Source organism: Humulus lupulus, chromosome 7 (assembly GCF_963169125.1).
Source record: "Humulus lupulus chromosome 7, drHumLupu1.1, whole genome shotgun sequence".
NCBI classification, from domain to species: domain Eukaryota; kingdom Viridiplantae; phylum Streptophyta; class Magnoliopsida; order Rosales; family Cannabaceae; genus Humulus; species Humulus lupulus.
The window spans coordinates 205,171,933-205,195,538 of NC_084799.1; the positions used below are offsets into that span (position 1 = coordinate 205,171,933).

Genomic DNA, 23,606 nt, shown 5'->3' on the forward strand with positions numbered 1-23,606 from the left:
GGATACAAGATGTGGAGCATAGAGCCAGGTAACCATTAGAAGTACTTTATAATTCGTGATGTTGTATTTGAAGAAAATAAAATGTATAAAGATACAATCAGAAGGCAAGCTGAAAGTACAAGTAGAGAGACAAAAACTAATTCTCAGTTTGAGGTGGAGATTGATGAACAAGACAAGCATAACGAACAAGTTGAAACTGAAGAAACTTTGAGGGAAGAAGTATATCAACAAGAGGGAACATAAAGTGATAAAGATGAGGATGATGATGATACTCAAGATTATCAGTTGGTTAGAGATTGTAAGAGAAGGGCAGTCAAAGCTCCAACTAGATTTGGCTGTGCAAATGTAGTTCACTATGCACTGAATGTTGCATATATGGGTGATGAACCAAGGACTTATGAAGAAGCCATGTTGTCAAATGATAAACTTGAGTGGGAAAATGCAATGAAAGAAGAGATAGACTCACTTAACAAAAATGGAACCTTGATTCTTGTAGAAAAGTCTGTTGATAATGAGATATTTGAAGGGAACTACAAACATGGGATTGATGTATGGTTCTGATACAAAATCTGAGGTAGTAGGCTTTGTAGACTCTAATTACGCTGGGGACATTGTCTCTAGAAGGTCACAAACAGGGAATGTATTCAATCTAAATGGTTGCACTATAAGCTGGAAAGAAATTCTATAGCCTATTGTTGCTTTATCTACAACGGAGGCCGAATACATAGCATGTAAAAAAGCTGTGAAAGAAGCATTGTGGCTAAAAGGAATTACTAGAGAATTTGGTATAGAACAGAAACATTTAACTGTCTACTATGACAATCAAAGTACCATGCATCTCAGTAAAAATCAGGTCTTCCATGAAAGAACCAAGCACATTGATGTGCGTTTGCATTTTATTCGAGATGTTATCTCAGAAGGAAAGGTCAAGCTTAACAAAGTTTCTACTAAAGATAATTCAGCAGACATGGTCACCAAGTCTTTGCCTATAACCAAGTTTAGACACTGTCTAAACTTGCTCCAGGTCACAAATGATTAAGTATAGTGATCTAAAAATGTTCTCTCTGTCATAATTGTTTCATTATCAATCAAGGTGGAGAATTGTGATATGCTGATTGTTAATGTAAGTCTATATGATCTATATGGCTTGCATATAAATCCTCATGTAGCTGATTATTGGCTAAGTGTAACTAACAGCCTAGTAGGACAATTATTTTAGTTATGTCTTTTATACACGAGTCCTATGTCTATAAATAAGCTTGTGCCCGTTATGTAAAGTCAGCTTATTTCTTTGTAATCATCATCGGAGCAATAAAGAATACAAGAGAGTTGATTTTCCCCGTGGATGTGAGTTTGATGAATCCTTTTGAACCATGTACATGGGGTGTTCTTTTCTGGTTTGGAGTGTGTGTGTGTGTTCTCGAGTGCTTGAGTTACCTATTTCTGGATTGTGTGTGATCAATAGCTTTGCATAACATTTGGAAAATTATTTTGCAATATATATATATATATATGTTGAATGTGTTTTTTTGCTATCAACCTAATATGAAAGTTTTAAAAAAAATCATGGAAAAGAACACAAAGAATTTACGTGGTTCAGGCTATAAAAGAGTCATAGTCCACGAGTCTCTAGTATTTAGTTAGTGAGCTTGAAGCTTGTTTAGGCAAGCTTCAATAAAGATTCTCAGGCAGTATATATTGTACTGAGTTACATCGTTTCTCTCTCTAAAATTCCAAACCCCCTACAAGGAGATACCCTAACCCTATTTATAAATATTAGGGTCATTAATGTTAATAATGTACAATTAATACAAATTTCCCCATTAATGGAGTATTAATGTTGAATTAATACATAAATGATTGCACTAAATAGAGACTATGACCTAATTGTAATGCTCTTGTGGTAGGGAAAAAAGTGAAGCCTGAGAAAATTCTCATATATATATATATATATAAATATATTGGGTGTGGACATGCCTTTTGTCTTTATGGGTGAGGACATTTTTTTGAGCTTAGATTAATAATCAAAGGGTGATAAGAGTTAGGATATATGATAGTGATCATGGATGTTGTTTCATTCAATTACCACATAAAAAAAGTAGGAACCACATATTATCTTCTTTCATTCTTCCCTCTCTCTCATTTCACATGAAACTGACACTCTTTTTTTTCTTTCTTTATTTCATTTGATTTGAGAACTGAGGAGCAGTGGTTTTAGCCCTCATTTTTTCTCTCTATTTCCTGGCCATGGCCATAAGTCTTTTATCGACGACACGCACAGTGCCATCGTGCTTCTCTAACCATTGCGAGTGGCTGAGCCTACATCAACCCCTACCGACACCACCTTCAATCATTGTCATTTTCCAAAAAGAAGAACGAAAAATTTCATTTTTAAAAATACTAAACAAAATTGAGCATTAAACACAATGGCATCCAATTAATACTTTTATTCTTATTCCTTTGTTGTTAAATATGGTTTGAATTTTGTTTTAATGGTGTTATTTGGAATTTTCTTCCGTATAAAGTTTACGAGAGATATAGACTTTTTCTTTTTTCAACTCACTGATTAGAAAAAAAAATAAAAGTTAAAGCATGTTTAATAATTTATTTACTAATAAATATAAAAGTTTCAATTATAAAACTATGGCATCACCTCAAATTCCATGGTAAGCTTTGTTGTTGTTCTTTAGTGTTTGACTGTTTGTTTGAAGATGTACGAAAAAACTTTACTTTTTGTGCAAAAGAAAATTAAAAATTAAAGTAAATCAGAAGAAAAATAAGGATTTATTTTATATTAAATTTATTTGTGGGACCCAAATTGTGAAATGATTCTTTAAATTAATAACTCCACCAGGTATAACTTTTTCCTTCCAATATATCTTATAGGAAACTAAGGGAGTGCGACCCATAGTGTTTTTGTCTCGCGGAGAATTTTCGATAAATTATTTTTATGATTTTGTACTTTGTACTTATTTAGAGCTATTTCCGCAAATTTTTAAAAATTTCAAAAAATTTATAGTACTGAAAATAAAGTTTAAATATGTTATTTCCATTCGTATAAAAAATTAGTTATGTGTGGAATAATTTATTTTGAGCATAGTTTTTAGTACTTTAAATTATTCGTAATTTTTTAAAAATTTAGAAGATGGTCTAAATAACTAAAATATACATAGTCATAAAAAAAATTATCACTCAAGAATTCTCCTTTATGTATATATATATATACTAGATACAAACAACGTGCAATATACACGTTTGCTTAGTTTTATTTATAGAATTTATTAATTATTTTTATTAAATTTATATTAATGTCATATAAATTTTAAATAAATATCCTATTTTAATTAAATAATTTATTTACTTTTGTTTAAGTTTATGTTTGTTCTAGTTTTTGAATTTGGGAGTGATATCAAGAGATTATATATTATATGTTTAATGCAATACTAAATATTATACGTGAATTTTAAATTTAAGTTTCTTGCTAGTTTTTTTTGAAAGGTAATTTGTTGCTAATTGACAGTAGATTATATTATATGTTTAATATGATGTTATTTTAATAAGTGAGTTTAAATTTAATTAAATTTTATTTAAGTTATAAAACGTATGATTTTATTATTTTTAAATAATTATTATTGTAAAATATCTCAAAAATATCATATTTTAATTTATTTAATTATTTATTATTTTTAAATAATTATCATTGTAAAATATCATATTTTAATTTGTTTAATTATTTATTATTTCCTATTTTAATTTTTTTAATTATTTATTTTATTTTATTTAAGTTTAAATGTTTACAAACTACCGTTAAGTATAAGAATATTTTGTTAAATATAAGAATATTCCGTTAAAGTTAACATTAAAATAATAAAAAACTGTTAAAACCAAGAATTTCCGTTATCTCCACACTTCTTATATAGAAGAGATATATAGAAGACTTCTCAATGATTATTACTCATTGATATTTACCATAAATCACTAAACAAGTTTTTGATAATGAATGATTATAATGATGATAAAAATAAATATATAAAATCAATAATTTTGATATTTTTGGATTAATTAGGCAATAAACATTAGTTGGAATTTATAATAGTCACACTAATTATTCTCATTAATTCAAAAATAATATTTTTTTCTCATAGAATATAAAATGAATGAATCAAGAATGATGAAGGAATAGAGAATGAATATTAAATAAAATTATTTTTTATTATTTAATTAATAAATATATGACCACCATTTCATCATGTAGCTCTTCCAAAAGTTTGAAAAAGTCAAAATTTATTTTTAGAAATATTAATTAACAATTATAAATATGAATCATTGATCTAAAAAACGATTAATATTAAAGTAACCATTTATAGACAATAACTATTAAAAGTGCCCCAATTATATATATATATATATAGTAATAGATACAAGCTAATTACTGGTTTTAAAATAGGGTTTTAGCTCCACTACCAGTTGAGTTATACAAAGAATAACACTTTAGTTATTGAGTTTATTTTTTAGTCAATTTGATCCTTGTGTTTATCAAGGAATGGCAATTAGCCCCAATAATCTAACCCCGTTTAAATTTTAACGGAAATCTCATATAACAAATTAACGTTTGGTTAAAATATAATAAGAATAAAATAATTAATTTTGAAATTTCGTTTTTAATAATTACCAAATTAATTAAACCATGTGAATTAATTAAAGTGCGGAATGGTAATTAAATGTTAAAACAAATTTCAATTTTGTCAGGACAAAATCCGAAGTTGTTATGACAGAAACTGAACACAATAAAAAGACAATGCAAAGCAATAAAGAACACAACAAATTTTTACAAGGTTCAGAAACCCTTTCGGATAACCTACTCTTTGGGGCCACGCCCAGAGAATAAAATCAATTAATAAAGAATCACTAGTACAAAATATTGACTTAAACAAAACAAGACTCCCTCTTGAGATTTGTTGCAATTTTGTTGTTCTTCTCTTCACTAATTTGATCTTGATTGAAACGCTCAACCACTTGAACTCCCTTCAATGGCCAGCGAGTGCTTGCATTCTCCCGACGCAAGGCTTGTAAAAATATTCTCCTGAAGACTATAAGAGTTTGAAATAAAATACCATTGGCCACAATATAATTTTTCATGCAATTAAACTCTGTTCCATTGTCACTACGAACAAGTTTCACTTTTTGAGAAAATTGACAATCAATCATTGCAATAAAGGACATGAACATCTGAAAAACTTCTTTCTTATCAATCAATAAATAGACCCACACAACACGAGAATAATCATCCATCAAAGTTAAAAAATATGAGCACCACAAGAAGAAAGTTCATTATATGAACCCCATAAAATATAATGAATTAACTCAAAAATCCGAGTTGACTTATTTTCACTTAAAGGAAAATTATGTCGAGAATGTTTAGCACAATGACAAACATCACATCCTTTATTCAAACAACCCCTAGAATTATTCAAAAAAGGAAGTAACTTCACTACGTTCTCAGAAGGATGACCCAAGCGATGATGCCATAGCTCTAAAGACTTTGAACTAGGAACAAAAACTGCTTGTACTCTGAAACTCTGTTGTAGGTAGTAAAGTCCATCCCATCTCTCACCCGTCCCAATCACCTCCCTCGAACGTTGGTCCTATATAGCACATAAGTTAGAATTAAATTGAACTAAACAATGGAGATCATCATTCAATTGGAAAACCGAGATTAAATTGCATTGTAATTTAGGAACAAAAAGAACATTATGAAGGATAATGGAGTCAGTCAGTCTCACAACACCCTCTTTAGTAGCAACAGCCGTTTGACCATCTGGAAGATCCACAGGACATAGAGAAGCTGTGTGAATATTCAATAAACAAGATTCATTACCGGTAACATGATGAGAACAGCTGGTATCAATATCCAATCATCCATGCTCAACTTACCATTCAATCGGTTTGAGGAGGAAGAGGAAGAACCAAATGCCGCTGTTAAAGCCGCCCATTGTTTGGCAGTAAAGCCCGGAAGAGCAGCAAAAGGCGCACTTGGAGTAGCAGTGGGGGCAGCGGCATTCGTGCACACTCCGTTATTACCATAACCAACCAAAGACTTGTGGGACGGTGCATGTGATTTTCCCTTGAAATTACTTTTACCTTCAGTAGTGGAACCAAATTTCTCCAAGTACCAATCAAGAGTACCATGAATATCAAAACATGTAGCTTTGTCATGACCTGTTTTATGGCAATGAGAACAGGTCAAGGTTGCCTTGTCCACACGAGGCTTGGATGGATTGTCGGTACGTACAACAAAACCAACAACATCAAGTTTTTCTTCATGAATTCGAGTGATCCCACAAACCCGCTCATCTTGAGAAATTTGTTGAAATGCCTGATTTAACGATGGAAGAGGATCTTGCGAGAGAAGAGTGGAGCGCAATTCTGCATAATTATCTGAGCAAAAACCAAGAAAAAATTGGTGTAGCCGATCATCGGAACGCCGTTTTTCATGTTGTTTACCAACATGACAAGTACATTTACCACACTTACAAGAGATCAAAGGCTCATGTCTATCTAGTTCATCCCATAAGACATTTAATTTACAAAAATAAATAGCAACATGCATAGTTTGATTTTGCTCACAACAATTAATATCTCCCTTAAGTTAGTGAATACGAGGACCATTGACAATGGAGAATCGTTCATGCAAGTCATCCCATAAACGTTTTGCATCATCATAATTTGATAACATAGATCGTACTTTCGGATCAATCGTATTCGTGAGCCATGAGACAAGCATACATTGAATTGTGACCCAGTCATCTTTTGTATAGGGAGGAACAACATCAGTGATGGTCCCGTTAAGAAAGTCGAACTTGCACCGAGAAGAAAGAGCGACACGAATAGCATGAGACCAATCATCGAAATTGTCAAGCTTCAGACGAATGGGAGTAATGAAATTGCTAGGAAGATCTTGGGAGCCTAAGTAAAATGGCGAACTGGGATCAACCTTCGTTGGTGGACCAATCTGGATTGGTAATGGAGTTTTGTCACCGTCAGCCATGTTTTGGCTGCTTTTTTTTATTTTACAATTAAAAAAAACTAGTCTGATTCCATGATAAACTTTAGGTATTGATCCTTTTCTCATTGATTCATAGTAACATTTATATATATATATATATATATATATAAGCAAACAAATCTATAGCTACCTAAACTTTCCCATCACACACAGCAAGAGTTTTGGAAATTGAAAGCTTATTCTAGGAAATTAATAACAAACAAACCATACATAGATTATCCTAGAATAAAAGAATTAACTACACAAATCCCTATCGTATCAAAAAATCATTCAATTATATCTGAATTTTCATATAGACTAATAATTCTAATCATCATTGCAATTTTAAACGAAATAACCATAAATTATAATGATCCACATTCTCATAAATTACGTGGGAAACTCTGATTTGTTGTATAAATTTTTATCTCGCTTTGACAGTAGTCATGCTTGTATTGCATGATGGGGGCTTAGTAGAGGAGGAATCATCTCCTTCCCACAAATCTTTGTTAGTGAAATAGGCAGGTGGTTTTGGCTGAGGCAACACTTTTTCACCACTCAACATTAGAATAACAGAAGATATATCAGGCCTATCAATAGGCTTTTGTTGCACACACAAGAGACCAATGTGGATGCAACGTAATGCTTCTTCCATGTTGTCGTATGAATCTTTTAATAAGCACTTGTCGATAAGCTTGAATTCGTTGCCTTCCTTCATCAAAGTCCATGCCTAACAAATATTACAAAAACATAAATAAAAAGACAAAGTGTTGCTATTAATGTAACATTGATGAAGCTTTTCGTGTGTACACTTACCAATCCAATGAGGTTAAGACCGTTATTTTCATCGTAAATGCATCTAGTTTTCTTTCCACTTATGATTTCTAGCATCAAGGTGCCAAAGCTAAATACATCAGATTTTGTGGAGAATAGGCCATCAGAGGCATATTCTGGCGCCATATAACCACTACATTTGTATAACATTATTTATTAATATGCAATAGATTTATATCAAAGAAACTAAAAGGTTTATGAAGATGACTTACTAAGTTCCTACTACTTTGTTTGTGTTTCCTTCTATTTGGTCTCCACCAAAACTTCTAGCCAAGCCAAAGTCTGAAATTTTGGGATTCATATTTTCATCTAGTAACACATTACTAGCTTTGAGATCTCTATGTATAATTCTCAATCTAGAATCATGATGAAGATAGAGAAGTCCCTTAGCAATTCCACATACAATTTGGAAGCGCTTTGGCCAGTCCAATAGTTCGCTTCGCCTTTCATCTGCAAATATTGGCTTTTACTTTTATTGGAACAAGTTGGCAAATTATATATATATATATATAGAACATCGCATGAATTAAAAGAGTTGAAAAGAATATTACCAAAAATGAAATAATCGAGGCTTTTGTTGGACATGTACTCATAAATCAATAGTTTCATCTCTCTATAAATGCAATAACCAAGAATCTTTACAAGATTCCGATGCTGAAGGTTAGCAATTAGATTGATTTCGTTTTTGAACTCATTGACTCCTTGTCCAGAACACATTGATAGTCTCTTTACAGCAATTTCTTGACCTCCTAATGTGCCCTAATATAATATCACAATGAAGATAATTATGTACTTATTTCAATGTTCAATTATACCTATATCCATATGGTAAAAATAAAAGAGAATGTTCTGAAAGTAGGTAAATAAGAGAGAAGCTTACTTTGTATACAGGTCCAAAACCACCTTCTCCAAGCTTATTATTCTCTGAAAAATTATTAGTGGCAATACTAATTGTATGTAGGTCGAACAATGGAAGCTCCAACTCTTCATCTTGGCTTTCTCTTCTCCCAGAAAAATTATTAGTGGCTGTGAAGATTAAAATCTCAAAACAATAAGAAAACCTGCTCTGTACAATCTTGTAATAACCAGTGTCACAACCTCTAGCTCTTTTTGTCTATCTCTTTACAATGTTCAAGGGCTGAACATGTATATAAAAGAAAGAGCCAATAGAAAACATGGAAGAAACAGTTACTTCAATAATCTGCAATACTAGTAGTTACATTTCTCCTAGTTTTTTTTTTTGGTTTTATTTCCCAATATAGATATTAGAAATCAAGCAACTAAGTAAACATATGTAAGCTTTTACAAATGGCTGATGCAAGTCATCAATACACAAGATTTTTCCTTTTAAAAGATACCACACACATGAACAATGTTATCTCAGTAGTCAAAATTTAGTAATTATAGACTTAAATGTTAATATATGTATATATATATATATGACAGTTTTCATATAGGGGCTTCACTTTAAGCTCTATTGGTGGGGCTCTTCACTGTTCTTGACTCGTGAACAGTTTTCGACATGATTTTTTTATGACAGTGTATATTGTAGTTGTTTAGATCATCATGCAAATTTTCAGAAAAATCTGAATAGTTTACAGTACCAAAAACTAGGTTCAAATATGTTGTTTTCCACGTGCATAAAAAAATTAGTCACGCATGCAACATGTTTGAACCTAGTTTTTGGTACTGTAAACTATTCAGAATTTTCTAAAAATCGCGTCGATGCTCTAAATAGCTACAATATATACGGTAAAAAAAAAATCGTGCCAAAAACGGTTCAAAGGTCGAGAACTCTTAGAGCCCCACCGGTAGAGATTAAAGTGAAACCTGTAAAAAAATTCTCCTATATATATTTTACAAATTTCCTATCCACTCCTGGCAAATCATGTCTCTTGGCAGGTTACTATATATTGGCAAAAACAATGCTTTGTTCTGTTCAAACTCAGAATTATATGCAAAAAAGTTGGTTAGACCTTAAAGACATTTGTTAGTAATAAGAACTAGTTGATATCTTTATAACTTTATACTTCTTGGTCAGAATGTTTCTTCCCTAATAAATTTCATTGAAACAAATGGAAAGAATGAAACCAAGGGTAGAGACTGTTACCATTGATTGTGTATCTCCACCTGCGAATGTAAAAGCCAATTAAAATAAACCCACCAGCTAATCCAAGAACAGAAGCTGTAATTATCACTGCTCTCTCCACCTTCAACTTAGAACTACGATCAGTTCTTGCTGAGATAAGCAAAACAGAATATGGAAGGAAATTGATGATAAACATACACATGTGTGAACTTGATATGATATGGATATGATATGATGATAAACATACCTATTGTTGAAAAGGGTATTCGAATATATATATTTTGTCCGCCATGAGGAGGTTGTCGAATATCGAACAGATCTCCAAACCAGAGGACGCAGTCAGTGCCTTCACTGAGACTTGAGTATTCAAAGCTAAAAGCCATACAAGAGCAATTGCTCAAGCAATTAGTCTTGCATTCTTGTAGATTCATACTCTTGTTTTCCCAAGTATATTGAGTATCGGGCACTTTCAAGTTAGAAAAGACATGGAACACATCTTTCTCCTTATCATCGCAGCTCACAGAACTGTTTCTCACACACCCTTCTGACCAGTCCAAAGCGTCCCAATTTTCTTGATTCTTTGGCTTAAAACCTTCTAAACATTGACAGTTTATATTATTCGTATAACTTAAGATACACTGTGAATTAGCTCCACAGATGCCGTAGTGGTCGCACTGCTCATCTGGAATTGTGTAATAAGAACTCCAAACTTGTTTTTCTCTTAACCATTCCATGTAGTCAACTCTTTCGCTCAGGACAATTCTTGAGATATTTGACTTGTTTTTGACGCTGTAAGTGAAGTAAACTTCATCATCGTTCTGCACAAACTCGTAGTCAGACTCATGCCAATGAATTGATTTGTTATTAGAAGTTCCACTGAAACTTATGGCATGCCATTGCCCTTCACGGAACAATTTTGCAGACCCGTTACGGATAAATAGTTGAGCGTATGTATGGTGTGCTTCATCAAGCTCAATCCCATAAGTGAAATCTCCATCACAGGGGTCATTGGAGCTCTTCCATGACGATAAACGCCTATTGAGACCTCTCCTCAAGTCCCATCCCAACTTCATTCCCGGGAGGATCGTATCAGTAGGATAATCAAAGCTTTCCCACAAGTAGTTGTCTGTATTCTCATCTTTCTCATCTCTCAAAACCAAGTTACCATTATCCAAGAGCTGAACCAGTGGTTGCCGGGCTTGTTTTGACGAGTTCGTAGACCAAACGACCCTCTTATTATTTCCGTAAAGCACAAGATTTCCTGTGTCGTCTATAGCCAACGAGCCAGATGAATCGTTGATCGGTTCACACCTGTTTGCCACCCAAACTACAGTTTGAACTGAGATGTTCTTATACCAAATTCCCAGATAATGATTCTTTGAACTGCCTGGAGTAAAGAATCCCAGTTCAAAAAGTCCTTCTCTAGATTCCAAAGTTGTGTTATGTCTTATAAATTCTGAAGGTCTAATGGTATCAACCGCAGCAAACGTTGTTCTGGATAGAGAGAGTCTCAAAACAACAAACGTAACCAGAAAAGAAAGGAATTCCATTATTTTCTAGTTCATGATGGTGCCAATATGATTCGTTTGATCAAACTTAGTGATGATATAACTCAAGAGACACGGCAATGGAGTTAATCCCATTGGTGTAAGTACTTTTCAGACAAATTGTTTGTGGAAAAATCTTGGTCAGTATATGTGGTACTCAATACTCTTATCAAACGTGTTTTGAGAGGCTTATCAAAGCAATGGGCTCCAGGATATATATATATATATATATAATATATATTACTAAAAAGTTGTATATTAGTCGTAGCTTTTATACTATGCAAGTTTGAATGGATATATATCATTAAATATTACCTCAACTTAATAGAAATCTATGCGTTGACTCACGAAGGTTGTGTCTAAAAATTAATTAATGACTTGTTTTATGTAACACACCTTATTCCAATCTCCGTTCAAGATAGTGGCAATTTTTCGCTCACTAATCTTGAATCACCTGATCACAAGTGACTCTTTTATCTGAAGTGTCTTTTTGCATTATGTGGATCCCATACGGCTGCTCACTTTTTGGATTTTAAGTATGTTTTTGCACTATGCGGATCTCATGTGACATGACTCACTCTTTAGATCAGTATGGATCGAATATTTGCAAATAAATTGACTCATGATATCATAACAAGACTCGTAAGTTTCTATCTAAAAATCAAATTAGTGATTAGTGGAGTTACTAATATCCTTATTAATGACTCAATATTCATATACTTATTCTATATCACCTTAACATTATCTTCTATATTGCACGGTGTAAAAAATATATGGTGATAACTTGTCGGTTGTAGAAAAAGTCTCAAAACAACAAGGTAACCAAGAAACCCCATTATTTTCCAGTTCATGACAATGGAGTTGAATGATATTGGGGTAGTTTTCTGACAACTTGTTTGTTTTGTGGTCAAGTCTTGGCCGCCAGTGTATGGAAAAATACTTCTTGTGGTAGTTTTCGTCAACTTGTTTGTGGAAAAACTCATGTGGTAGTGAATGTTCTTATCCCCACATTAGACTAATAGTAATGTTGAACATTCAACAATAGATAATAATCATAAAGCATAAGAAAATATCAGTTGCAACAAAACTTCTAGCTACACAAAGATAAACAAGCAGCAAAAGAATTGGTAACTGAGATATATCAAAATTAACGTTTACAAACATTATTAATATGGGATAGCTATTTCATAACATTCAGACCACTATTTCTGAAAACTGTGCTAACCCAATATTTTAATCTGACAAAGTAGATTTAAGCTCTGTTTTTTGTAAGCTCCAGAGTTGTTAAAATGTTGAAAAGTGGTCTAAAAGTATAGTGGGGTGCATGGTAAGAAACATAGGGTTTTATCTATAAATCAATTGATAATGAGTGGAGTAACACATGCTCTTATGTATTATTGAATGTATCAATACTTTTTACGTGAGATGTTTTTCTCTAACGTTCCCCCTCAAGATGGTGGTTAGTGTTGATCATCAATCTTGGACGGCTCGATTACAAGTGACTCTTTGACTCTTTTTGGCTCACTATCCCCAAATCACAATTGACTCGGCTCTTGATACCATGTTAGAATGTTGAAAAGTGGTCTACAAGTAGAATGAGGTGAATGGTAAAAAAACATAAGATTTCATCTCAAAACCAATTGGTGATAAGTGGAGTAACCCATGCTGTTATGCATTATTGAATGTACCCACACTTTCCATGTGGGATATTTTTCTCTAACAAGAGCTATATCACAATCACCTATGAGTTCACCTTTGTAATAATGCAAAGGAAAGGTTGCCCAGTTTGAAAAAACTTTCAGTCCGTGACTCACTTCCTCATCACTTAAAATATCGAAAGAATCCAAAAGACAAGCCTTGCTACTCCTAAAGGGATTAACAACTTTGGAGCTGAAACCACTTTTGGGAGCGTCTGGTGTACCTTTCATGAAGAGCATTACTAGCTATTCATCTAGATGTATTGTATTGTTGAATGTACAAAAGTCAGACTAGCAGAGCAGGCTGTTGCAAGAGCTAGGCTACTAAGAGCAGTTGCCTAAGACTACATAATACATATAGAAATGATATCATACATTTATAATTTATCATAAATAAGTGTGTTACAAATCAGAGTGTAAATAAAGAAAAGAAAAAGACAGACGAAAATGATGATCTTTCTTATTGATTCAATGAAAATACTACAAAGCATAGTATTTAAAGCTACTGAAAAGTAACAAGTAACTAACATTGATAGCAGAACTAACTACTTGTGGCCAGTACACATCACATGCTCGACCAACTACCAAATGCATCAAGTAAACAAAGAAACTAACTAGGCAGACCATTGATGCATACAACATCATAGTGTTGTTATGTAAAATACATGATCATGAAGAAGTTGCAGAGAAATAAAGGATGATTCAAGGTGTGAGAGCTTTGCTTGATATCTGAATTGAACACAATACACACACAGCAAAGGAACTAGAAATATAATGACAGAAAGAAAGTGAACAGAAACAAATTACACCAATATACTTGGACAGAGATTCCAATGAGAAACTCCTACCTCCAAGGCAGGGAACTTATCTTCCCTAGTCAAATCCTCTATGAAGAAGAGAGATTTACAGCACTATCGTTCACCAGCTACAGATCTTACAAGCCATTCACCAGGCCAAACCCCAAAGCTCACGGTCACTCTTGTTTTCTTTCTCCACGAGAATAGAGTAGTCAAAACAGAACTTTAGCACACTAAACTCTCTCAACTCTCTACTCTGAACTAATCTTGACTTAACAGAATAAAACAACTACTTGGTCTGCAGCCCAAGATAATGGTTTTAACTAACAGTCAAGAAATGCAAGTCACACATTAACACAAGGGAAGAAAAAATCATCTAGCTACGAGAGTTGTCATGCCAGAATACTATTCTGACAAAGTAGATTTAAGCCATGTTTTTAAGCTCCAAAACTATATCACAAACATCTATGAGTTCACCTTTGTAATAAAGCTGAGATAAGGTTGGCCAGTTTGAAAAGACTTTGATCAGTCCTTGCCTCACTTCCTCCTCATTTGAAATATCGAAAGGCCACAAAAGGCTGAAACCATACTAAGGAGCATCTGGTGTACCTTTCATGAAGAGCATTGCTGGTGAATAAGCAACCACTTTCTTTAACTGATCTTCAAGACACGCCTGGATGATCTGTTATTGTATAATTTATGTAGTTTTAGAACAAGTTCAGACGACTTGAAGACATGAAGAGTCACTATTTGTACGCAAAATGGACACCAAACTTCAATTGTTTTAGAGATATACAAACATAGAGAGGCAAACTGTTTTTTTTTCTAAGAAAAGTATGTATTTGTTACACAAAAATGATCAAATAGGAAACCTGTAAGAATCTTACACAAGGTTAAGATCTTGGGGAGATTGTTAGTGGCAATGAAGTCATGGAACCAGAATTTGTCTCCACTTTGAAAAAGTGAAAAGTCAAATTTGGTAAGGTTATGTTTGTGATCAAAGGTTATGTTAGGGTAGAAATACCTAAGGAAGCTTGGGACACCTTCAAAACACTATTCTCAAAGAAAAATGATACAAAATTACTACCCTCGAAAATGAGTTGTTTTTTATTTCTCAGCAAACTTCAACATTGTAAATATGATTTTTTTAATTGATTTCATCTTTTATATATATATATATATATATATATATATATATTGGGATTAGAAACACCTTAAACTGATCCTTTAATTTTAAAAAATATTTGGGCAAAACAGAGAAAAAATTGCCCAATTTTCTGACTTCTATTCTACTCCAACCAAACCTTAGGCAAGCATGTTCAAAAGTTTCAAATTCACTTCAAATGCATGCCAAACCTTAAAATTGACAGTAAAAACACAATAATAATAGTAATGAAAAAAAAAATTGGTATGCTCTGAGTTAAACCTCAGTGACAAAGTTCTATTCATATACTACCCACCAATAATCATTACAATTTTGAATGAAATTATTAAACAAAACTTGTAATGATTCAAAGGTATAAAAATTTACATGGCAAACTTTGATTTGTTGTATGAATTTTCACCGCGGTTCAACATCTGTAATGCATGTATTGCATGATAGGGAATGATCTCCTTTCCACAAATCTGTGTCAGCAAAATAGGCTGGTGGTTTGGGCTGAGGCAATACTCTCTCGCCACTCAACATTAGAATAACAGAAGACATATTCGGCCTATCAATAGAATTTTGTTGCACACACAAGAGACCGATGTGGATGCAGCGCAATGCTTCTTCCATGTTGTTGTATGGATCTTCTAACAAGCACTTGTCAATAAGCCTAAATGCTTTGCCTTCCTTCATCAAAGTCCAGGCCTTGCAAATATAATCAAAACAAAAATAGAAAGAAGAAACTCTTAATATGACAAATTTATCCAACTTAACAGATTTCAAATGATTTTTTTTTTCATATGTAAGCTTACCAATCCAACGAGGTTAAGACTGCTATTTTCATCGTAGAAGCCTCTACCTTTCTTTCCACTTACTATCTCTAGCATCAATATGCCAAAGCTAAATACATCAGACTTTATTGAGAATAATCCATTGAAAGCATATTCTGGCGCCATATAACCACTGTATTTGGATAACATTATTAATTAGTATACAAATGATTATATTGAAGTTACTAAAAGAGGTTTTTTAAAATCACTTACTAGGTTCCTACTACTTTGTTTGTGTTTCCTTCTATTTGGTCTCCACCAAAAATTCTAGCCAAGCCAAAGTCTGAAATTTTGGGAATCATCGCCTCATCAAGTAACACATTACTAGCTTTGAGATCTCGATGTATAATTCTCAATCTGGAATCATGATGTAGATAGAGAAGCCCCTTAGCAATTCCACATATAATTTCGAAGCGCTTAGGCCATAGTATTAGTCTGCTTTGCCTTTCATATGCAAATGTTGACTTGTACTTTAAGAAAAAAATTGCAAATCATATATATATAGAACATCACATGTATTAATTAAAAGAGGTGAAAAGTCTTACCAAAAATGAAATAGTCAAGGCTTTTGTTGGACATGTACTCATAAATCAATAGTTTATCTTCTCTTTGAATGCAATAACCAAATATTTTGACCAAATTCCGATGTTGAAGCTTAGCAATTAGCTTAATTTCATTTTTGAACTCATCAACTCCTTGTCCTGAACACATTGATAGCCTCTTCACAGCAATTTCTTGCCCTTCTTCCAGCGAACCCTAATGTATAACAATGAAAAGAAAAAGGAAAATCCCATTACTGTTTTTTTTTTGTTCAGAGAGAAAATGATCTGAAGCAGGTAAATGATCGAGAAGCTTACTTTGTATACAGGTCCAAAACCACCCTCTCCAAGCTTATTGTTTTCGGAGAAATTATTAGTGGCAGTACTAATAGTATGCATATCGAACAATGGAAGCTCCAAGTCTTCATCTTGGGTTTTGTCTGTGTAGATTAAAGGCCTCAATACAAATGCAAAGCAGAACAAATAAAATTTCGAAAGATAATCAAACACAGCAATATACTTGGTTCAGGCAACTAGACAACCTACATCCAAGGATGAGATCCCTAAATCAAATCCACCAATGAGGTCACTTAAAAATCAATCCCAGGACAAAAAATAAGCAATCTTACTTCGCTTAGAACCCCAAAAAATACAATGAGAAAACTCTTCCAAAGCCTCTCTATACAATCTTGTAAAACTAGTGTTACCATCAAACTATACATGAGCTAGAAATTAGTGGCACAACTTCAACACTAGTGGCTGTACAAATTATTAAATTATTAAATTTCTGTCTGTTTTTCCAATTTATAATTTGCAAATTTCCTATCCAATCCACTCACATCGTGTCTCAAGACAGGTTATTATATATTCACAAGTACAATGCTTTTGTTCTGTTCAAAATGTTGGCTTAAGTATAGAATGATCTACTCTACATGTGTCTTCAAACTCAGCATTTTCTTCAAGTTCTATTCAGTTTCTTATGTATTTAAATTTTATACCAAGAGGGTTGATTAAAACTCAATGACATTGTTAGTAATAAAAACTCGTTGATTTCTTTAAAAATTAGTACTTGGTCAAAAAGTTTCAACCGCTAATGCATAAAAGAAAATGGTAGAGATTGTTACCATAAGAGTATCTCCTCCTGCGAATGTAAAAGCCAACTAGAAACATGCTACCAACTAATCCGACGATGATAGCTGTAATTATCAATGCTCTCTCCACCTTGACCTTACGATCAGATTTTGCTTTTTCATGATTAACTTCTGGAGCAGAGAAAAGCAAATATTAGAAAATTCATGCAGAACATACTAGTTATAACCAAAACAGAATACACTTGAACTTTATATGGATCTAAATTTTTCAAGCTGCAGTTTACCTGTTTCAGAAGCCGACATTCGAATATATAGATCTTGTCCTCCCAAGTGATATTCTCTTATGTCAAAAAGATCTCCAAACCAGAGCACGCAGCCACTGCCTTTTTCACTGATATCTAAGTTTGTATAAGCCATACAAGAGCAATTGCTCAAGCATTTAACCCTGCATTCCTCTAGATCCATACTCTTATTCACCCAAGTATATTCAGTATCAGGCACTTTCAAGTTAGAAAATCTAATGAACCCATCTTTCTCCTTATCATGGCAGCTCAGAGGATTGCTCCTCACACACCCTTCTGACCAGGACTTCTCCTTCCAATTTTCTTGATTCTTAGGCTTAAAACGTTTTAGACATTGGCAAACTGGATTATTTGTTATGACACATACTGAATTAGCTCCACATATGCCATAAACATCACACTCATCTTTTGGAACTGAGCTATTGGTCTCCCAAATTTTCTATGATTCTATCCATACCAAGAGTTGTAAAACACTTCTTGTTTGGTTCATGACCACTCTTGAGATCACTGACTTTTCGTTCTTGACCAGTTTTGAGATCACTGACTTACCTTTGAGGTCGTAAACATAGTAAACTTCATCATCGTTGTACACAAACCCGTCATCGAAAAGTGAGTCTGCCCTCCTCGCATTAGGATGTCCGCTGAAACTTATGCCATTCCATGACCCAACTCGACAAAATTTTGTAGACCCTTTACGGATAATTAGTTGAGGGTATGTGTGGTGTCGTTCATCAAGCTCAATCCCATAAGTCAAATCTCCATCACAGGGGTCATCCCAACTATTCCATGCTGATAAACGCCTCGCGAGACCTCTCCTCAAGTCCCATCCAAATTTCGATCCAGGCAGGTTCTTATCAGTAGGATAATCAAAACTTTCCCACAAATAGTTCTCTGTATTTTCATCTTTCTCATCTCTCAAAACCAAGTTACCAGTATCCAAGAGCTGAACCAGTGGTTCCCGGGCTTGTTTCGTTAAGTTCGTAGACCAAACGACCCTCTTATTCTGTCCATAAAGCACAAGATTTCCTGTGCCGTCTATAGTCAATGAGCCAGATGAATCGTTGATCGGTTCACACCTGTTTGCGACCCAAACAACAGTTTGAACTGAGATGTTCTTATACCAAATTCCCAGATAATGATTCTTTGAACTACCTGGAGAAAAGAATCCCAGTTCAAAAAGTCCTTCTTTAGATACCAAAGTTGTGTTATCTCTCATAAATTCTGAAGGTCTAATGGTAGTAAGCACAGCCAACGTTGTTCTACATAGAGAAAGTCTCAAAACAACAAAGGCAACCATAAAAGAAAGGAACTCCATTATTTTCAAGAAAGGTACTTTTCAGGCATCTTCTTGTAAAATCATAGTCAGACTCAGGCATGGAAAAATGCATGTGGTATGAACGCTCTTAACCCCACATTTGACTCAATGGTAATGGTGAATATTTAGTTAACTTTATCAAAATATAATTGAGTACTGTTATACTGTTGATGATGGAATTCGACTTTAAGAAAAGTGCACAAGTATAATTGAGTACGCAATGTGCAGGTTGACCAAATCCACATTCGGGCCAGCCTTGTTAAATAACCAAATACATCAAGGAAACAAAGAAGTCAAATAGACAGACCATTGATGCAGAAAACATCATAATACTTGTTGACATTGGTTTTAGTTGAGTCTGTCATTCTGTTATGTTCTGATTTGTCCCTTGTGTCTATTTAAGTGTATTTGTTTCATTGTAATAAAAAGTGTGACATAAGTGAGATCATGGTAATACTAAGAAATAGAGAGTGAAACCGAGAGAGAGAGAGAGAACAAAAGTTGTGTTGCTCTGTGTTGTACAGAGTTGTGTTGGAGGGGCTTGTTCAAGTTGCCTTAGTGTTGTAATAGCTGACTTCAAGATTGATAGTGCAAGAACTGAACTCATTTTCAAGGATTAGACTCTCTCCATTGGAGAGTTGAACCTCTATAAATTTGGTGTTGTTTACTCTTTTGTTTGATTATGTTTTGGTATAGTTTGTTCTTGTGATTTCTGCATTATTGGTTTGTGGTTCTGTGCAGAAAATTTGAGATTGGGGTTGGTGAAAACCAACTATACTATTATATAATGATCATCAAGATGTTACAGAGGAATAAATGACAATTGAAGGGGAAAAAATCAGATGTAATAAAGCTGAGGAAAGGTTGCCCAGTTTGAAAAGACTTTCAGTCCCTGCCTCACTTCCTCAAGGGACCCAAAAGGCCACCTATGAATTTGACTTGGCTTCTTCTACAAAACGTTTGGATAATGGCAATCCTTCGAGTCCAATTTAGTTTATGTTATGCAGCAAACATGGACTTCAAATGTTCTCAGAGATCTACAACAACCAAATCACACCTAAACCAAATACCAAACACTGCAGCAAGTAACACATGCAGACAGAAAAGTCTCCCAAGTCCAGTTTGGTGGCCTTGCCATCTTAATCCACTATTATCAAAGAGTTACAGACTACAAGAGAACAATGGTGGTGCATGGATGGCAGAAAATCTAGTGACACATTCGGAGGAGAATAGAGAGTGTAGTGAGAGAGAGAGTGTATGTCCAGGTCTAAAGCGCACCATAACCCCACTGGTTATGGGAAGAAATATGTCCATTTTCCCACTGGATTTGGACAAAATTCTGGTTCCGGGGGTCCCTTCGTGTCTTATGGTCAGAGGTATTGGAGCTTTCGTACAGCCTTCAAGGTGTTCATGCTGACCCTTTCTAAGGATGGCGGCTCCGTAAGGATCTGTGAGAGGACAAGACTTTCAGGTTATGAGATTTCATTATCTTTAGACGCTTCTAGATGGCTGTTAGAAGAAGTAATGTGGTTGATCGAGGCTAGAGATGACCTTAGGGTGCATCGGAGGAGAACTTTCAGGGATTTTTCCATGAGGGTGTGGCTGGAATGTTATCAAAACGTTAGAGGAATTTTTTTGAAGATTTCCGTACTAAAAAACAGTGCATTCAATTCGATCATCATTCCGGAGGAGAATTTTGCTCAGGGATGGAAAAGACTAGAGGATTGCCTGAGACACTTGGTTAAGAAGAAGGGCTTTGATTCACAAGGAGATCTCGGAAGGAAGGTCGATGGAAAAGTCTCTTGGGCTTCTATAGTTAAAGGAAACCCCAAGGAGGTGATCATGGATGAAAAGGAAGGGGCAGTCAAGTTATCTAAGGATTGCCACACTTTGTTAACAGGGGATGAGGACTGTTTCGATTGGAGTTTGGCTGTTTTCATGTTCAGAAAGGAAAGCCGGTGCCCTTGGTCGGCTGTTCATGAGGGATTCCAAAGATGGTGGGGGAAAAAGTTATGTGTTTCACATTTCTCAGACGACAGGGCTCTAATATGGTGTGCAAACGAGGGAGAGAAGGAAAGGCTGATCTCTACTGGCTCGGTTACTATTCCTGGATTGACTGCAGTTTCCTTTGCTGTATGGAGTTGGAGGAATCAAATGGAGAACAGGAAAATTTCTTGTACACATGAATGGATTGGTATTGAAGGTATTCCTTTGAATATATGGAACCACCATGTTTTCAAGGTGATCGGCTCACTCTGTGGAGGGCTATTAGCTATAGACAAGCACACTTTGGAAAGGAAGAATCTTTTTTGTGCCTATATTAAAGTGAAGGGGGATGCTTCGGGTTTTATTCCAAGCTTCATCTCTTTGCCATATGATGGCAATCAGCTGTCCTTGCGTCTGGTTAAAGCTAGAGGGAAGAAGCTTTTTCCGGTTCGCAAATTCTGGCTGAGGAAATCGACCAGGAAGTCTGGGTGTGGCTCGGGTCCCGATGAAGGAGGTTGTTCGGAGAAGCAGCAGGGGACCAACGCTGAGAACGAAGAGACAAGTGGGGTAGTGGAGGAGAGGGAAGGCGGCGCCACGGTGGCCATGATTGATCGGAAGTTGCAGGTAGCAACGAGTGGGTCGGCGCCGAACACGATTTCCATTGATGAGCTTACCGTTGCTTCACGTAACTCATGCCTGCCATTAAGGAGAATATTTAATAGAATAAAGTCAGATTTATCTATTAATTGTAGAGGGATGGCAAGCACGTGCATCTATTTCAAAAAGGTGATTCAAGATGAGTCTCCCACGTGGCACCTTCAGGATAAAGGCTGGGTTGTTTCAGCACTTTCTTTGGGCCGTTTTCATATTAAATTGGTAAATGGGCCTTGTTTATTTAATTTGATTATCATGCCATGGGCTCTCTTCAATCCAATAAATCTTTTAAATATTTTGGGCCACGGTTTGGGTTATACAGAATCAATAATTAAGCTGGCCAATTCAAAAAGGATTTCTCCTAAGGAGCGTGGCAGTTTTTCAAAAGGGATTATCTTTTTTTGGGATGATTCGGTGCGAAGGAAACCCAATACAAAGAAAAGTGTATTGCTGGAGAAGTTTGAGGAGAAGGAGTCAGAGTTTAAAGATAACAAGGGTGGTTTGAAAGTGTATTCTCGCCGGCAAAATTACGGTGGCGTAGACAGTAAGTATTTTATGGAAGATCTTGATAGGGGGGAGCCTTCTTTTGAAACTGAAGGAGAAGAGAAGGATCTTGTTTTCCCAATCGATGAGGAGCTTGATTCAGGCAGCTCAGAAGATGAATATGTGGATGAGAATGGAGACGGCGAAATAAATGACAAAGAGGACTGTGTTGAGCAGGTGAGATACCTGTGGGATGGAGGAAGGAATGAAGAATGCACTCAGGTTGAGGAAGATCAGGGGACTGCGTGCGTAGAAGGGTCGTCAGAGGGAGGTGTTTCGCAGGGAAGGCCTGCCTCTATCGACAATATTAGGAGCAAGGAAGAGGAGAAGTTGAGTGAGTCCGCTAGACTTCTTAAGTCTATGGATTCTCTGGGTATATCGGTGATCCATTCTGCTTTGGGAGGGGAAAGTTTAGGAGACTCTGTCAGCCTATCTGAGAAAAGTTACCGGGAATTACGCAGGCTGAGCTTTGATGTTAACTATGGAAACAGGAAAAAGAGGGGCTTGGGGCACAGTTACAATTTATGAGGATGCTTACTTGGAATGTAAGAGGTTGTGGCAACAAGAGCAAACGGAAAGCAATTAAGGAATTAATCTGTAAAGTAAACCCAGACATTATTGTTCTTCAAGAGGTAAAAAGGAGTTCCGTTGACAGGAGTTTTATTGGAAGCATTTGGAGATCTAGGTTTAAAGCTTGGATTTATCAGCATCCATTAGGCCGTTCGGGAGGCACATTGGTAGTTTGGGATACGAGGTGTGTTTCTGTACTTGATTCTTTAGTTGGGGATTTCTCAGTCTCAATTTGCTTGGAGGCTGAGGGGAAGGGTCCCTAGTGGTTCTCAGGTGTTTACGGTCCTGTAGTCTATGGTAGGAGAGACAGTTTTTGGGATGAATTGGCTGGGTTGAGTGCTATTTGTGGAGATTACTGGTGTGTTGGGGGAGATTTCAATGTGGTTAGAAGAATTGAGGAGAAGTTGAATAGCAGTTCTAACACTAGGAGCATGAAGATGTTCGACGCTTTGATTAGAGAATTAAAATTGGTGGATCCAAAGCTTCATAATGGTCGTTATACATGGTCAAATTTCAGACACAAGCCAATTTGTTGTAGGCTGGACAGGTTTTTTCACTCTCCTTCGTGGTCGGAATATTATCCCTTCATTCGGCAGGAGGTTTTGGTTCGGGTAGTTTCT

General features: G+C 35.1%; 2 protein-coding genes, 1 long non-coding RNA gene and 1 pseudogene across 3 annotated transcripts; 1 reads left to right on the plus strand and 3 right to left on the minus strand.

Moving 5' to 3' along the window:
• Nucleotides 1–4,831: 4,831 nt before the first annotated feature.
• On the minus strand, nt 4,832–7,104 carry LOC133789197 (uncharacterized). The gene is made up of 2 exons (XM_062226960.1): nt 5,935–7,104; nt 4,832–5,845 (listed from the first exon to the last, which is right to left on the minus strand). The coding sequence occupies exons 1-2, from the start codon at nt 6,608–6,610 to the stop codon at nt 5,646–5,648; spliced, it is 876 nt and encodes a 291-aa protein (XP_062082944.1). The 5' UTR covers nt 6,611–7,104; the 3' UTR covers nt 4,832–5,645.
• Nucleotides 7,105–7,317: 213 nt separating this feature from the next.
• On the minus strand, nt 7,318–11,695 carry LOC133789195 (G-type lectin S-receptor-like serine/threonine-protein kinase At4g27290). The gene is made up of 7 exons (XM_062226958.1): nt 10,216–11,695; nt 9,990–10,118; nt 8,760–8,905; nt 8,431–8,638; nt 8,092–8,329; nt 7,862–8,012; nt 7,318–7,775 (listed from the first exon to the last, which is right to left on the minus strand). The coding sequence occupies exons 1-7, from the start codon at nt 11,516–11,518 to the stop codon at nt 7,470–7,472; spliced, it is 2,481 nt and encodes an 826-aa protein (XP_062082942.1). The 5' UTR covers nt 11,519–11,695; the 3' UTR covers nt 7,318–7,469.
• Nucleotides 11,696–15,390: 3,695 nt separating this feature from the next.
• On the minus strand, nt 15,391–19,233 carry LOC133789214 (G-type lectin S-receptor-like serine/threonine-protein kinase At4g27290; annotated as a pseudogene).
• On the plus strand, nt 19,215–19,873 carry LOC133789218 (uncharacterized). Its single transcript, XR_009873514.1, has 2 exons — nt 19,215–19,344; nt 19,462–19,873. It is a non-coding gene; the product is annotated as an uncharacterized LOC133789218 (long non-coding RNA).
• The last annotated feature ends 3,733 nt before the right edge of the window (nt 19,874–23,606 follow it).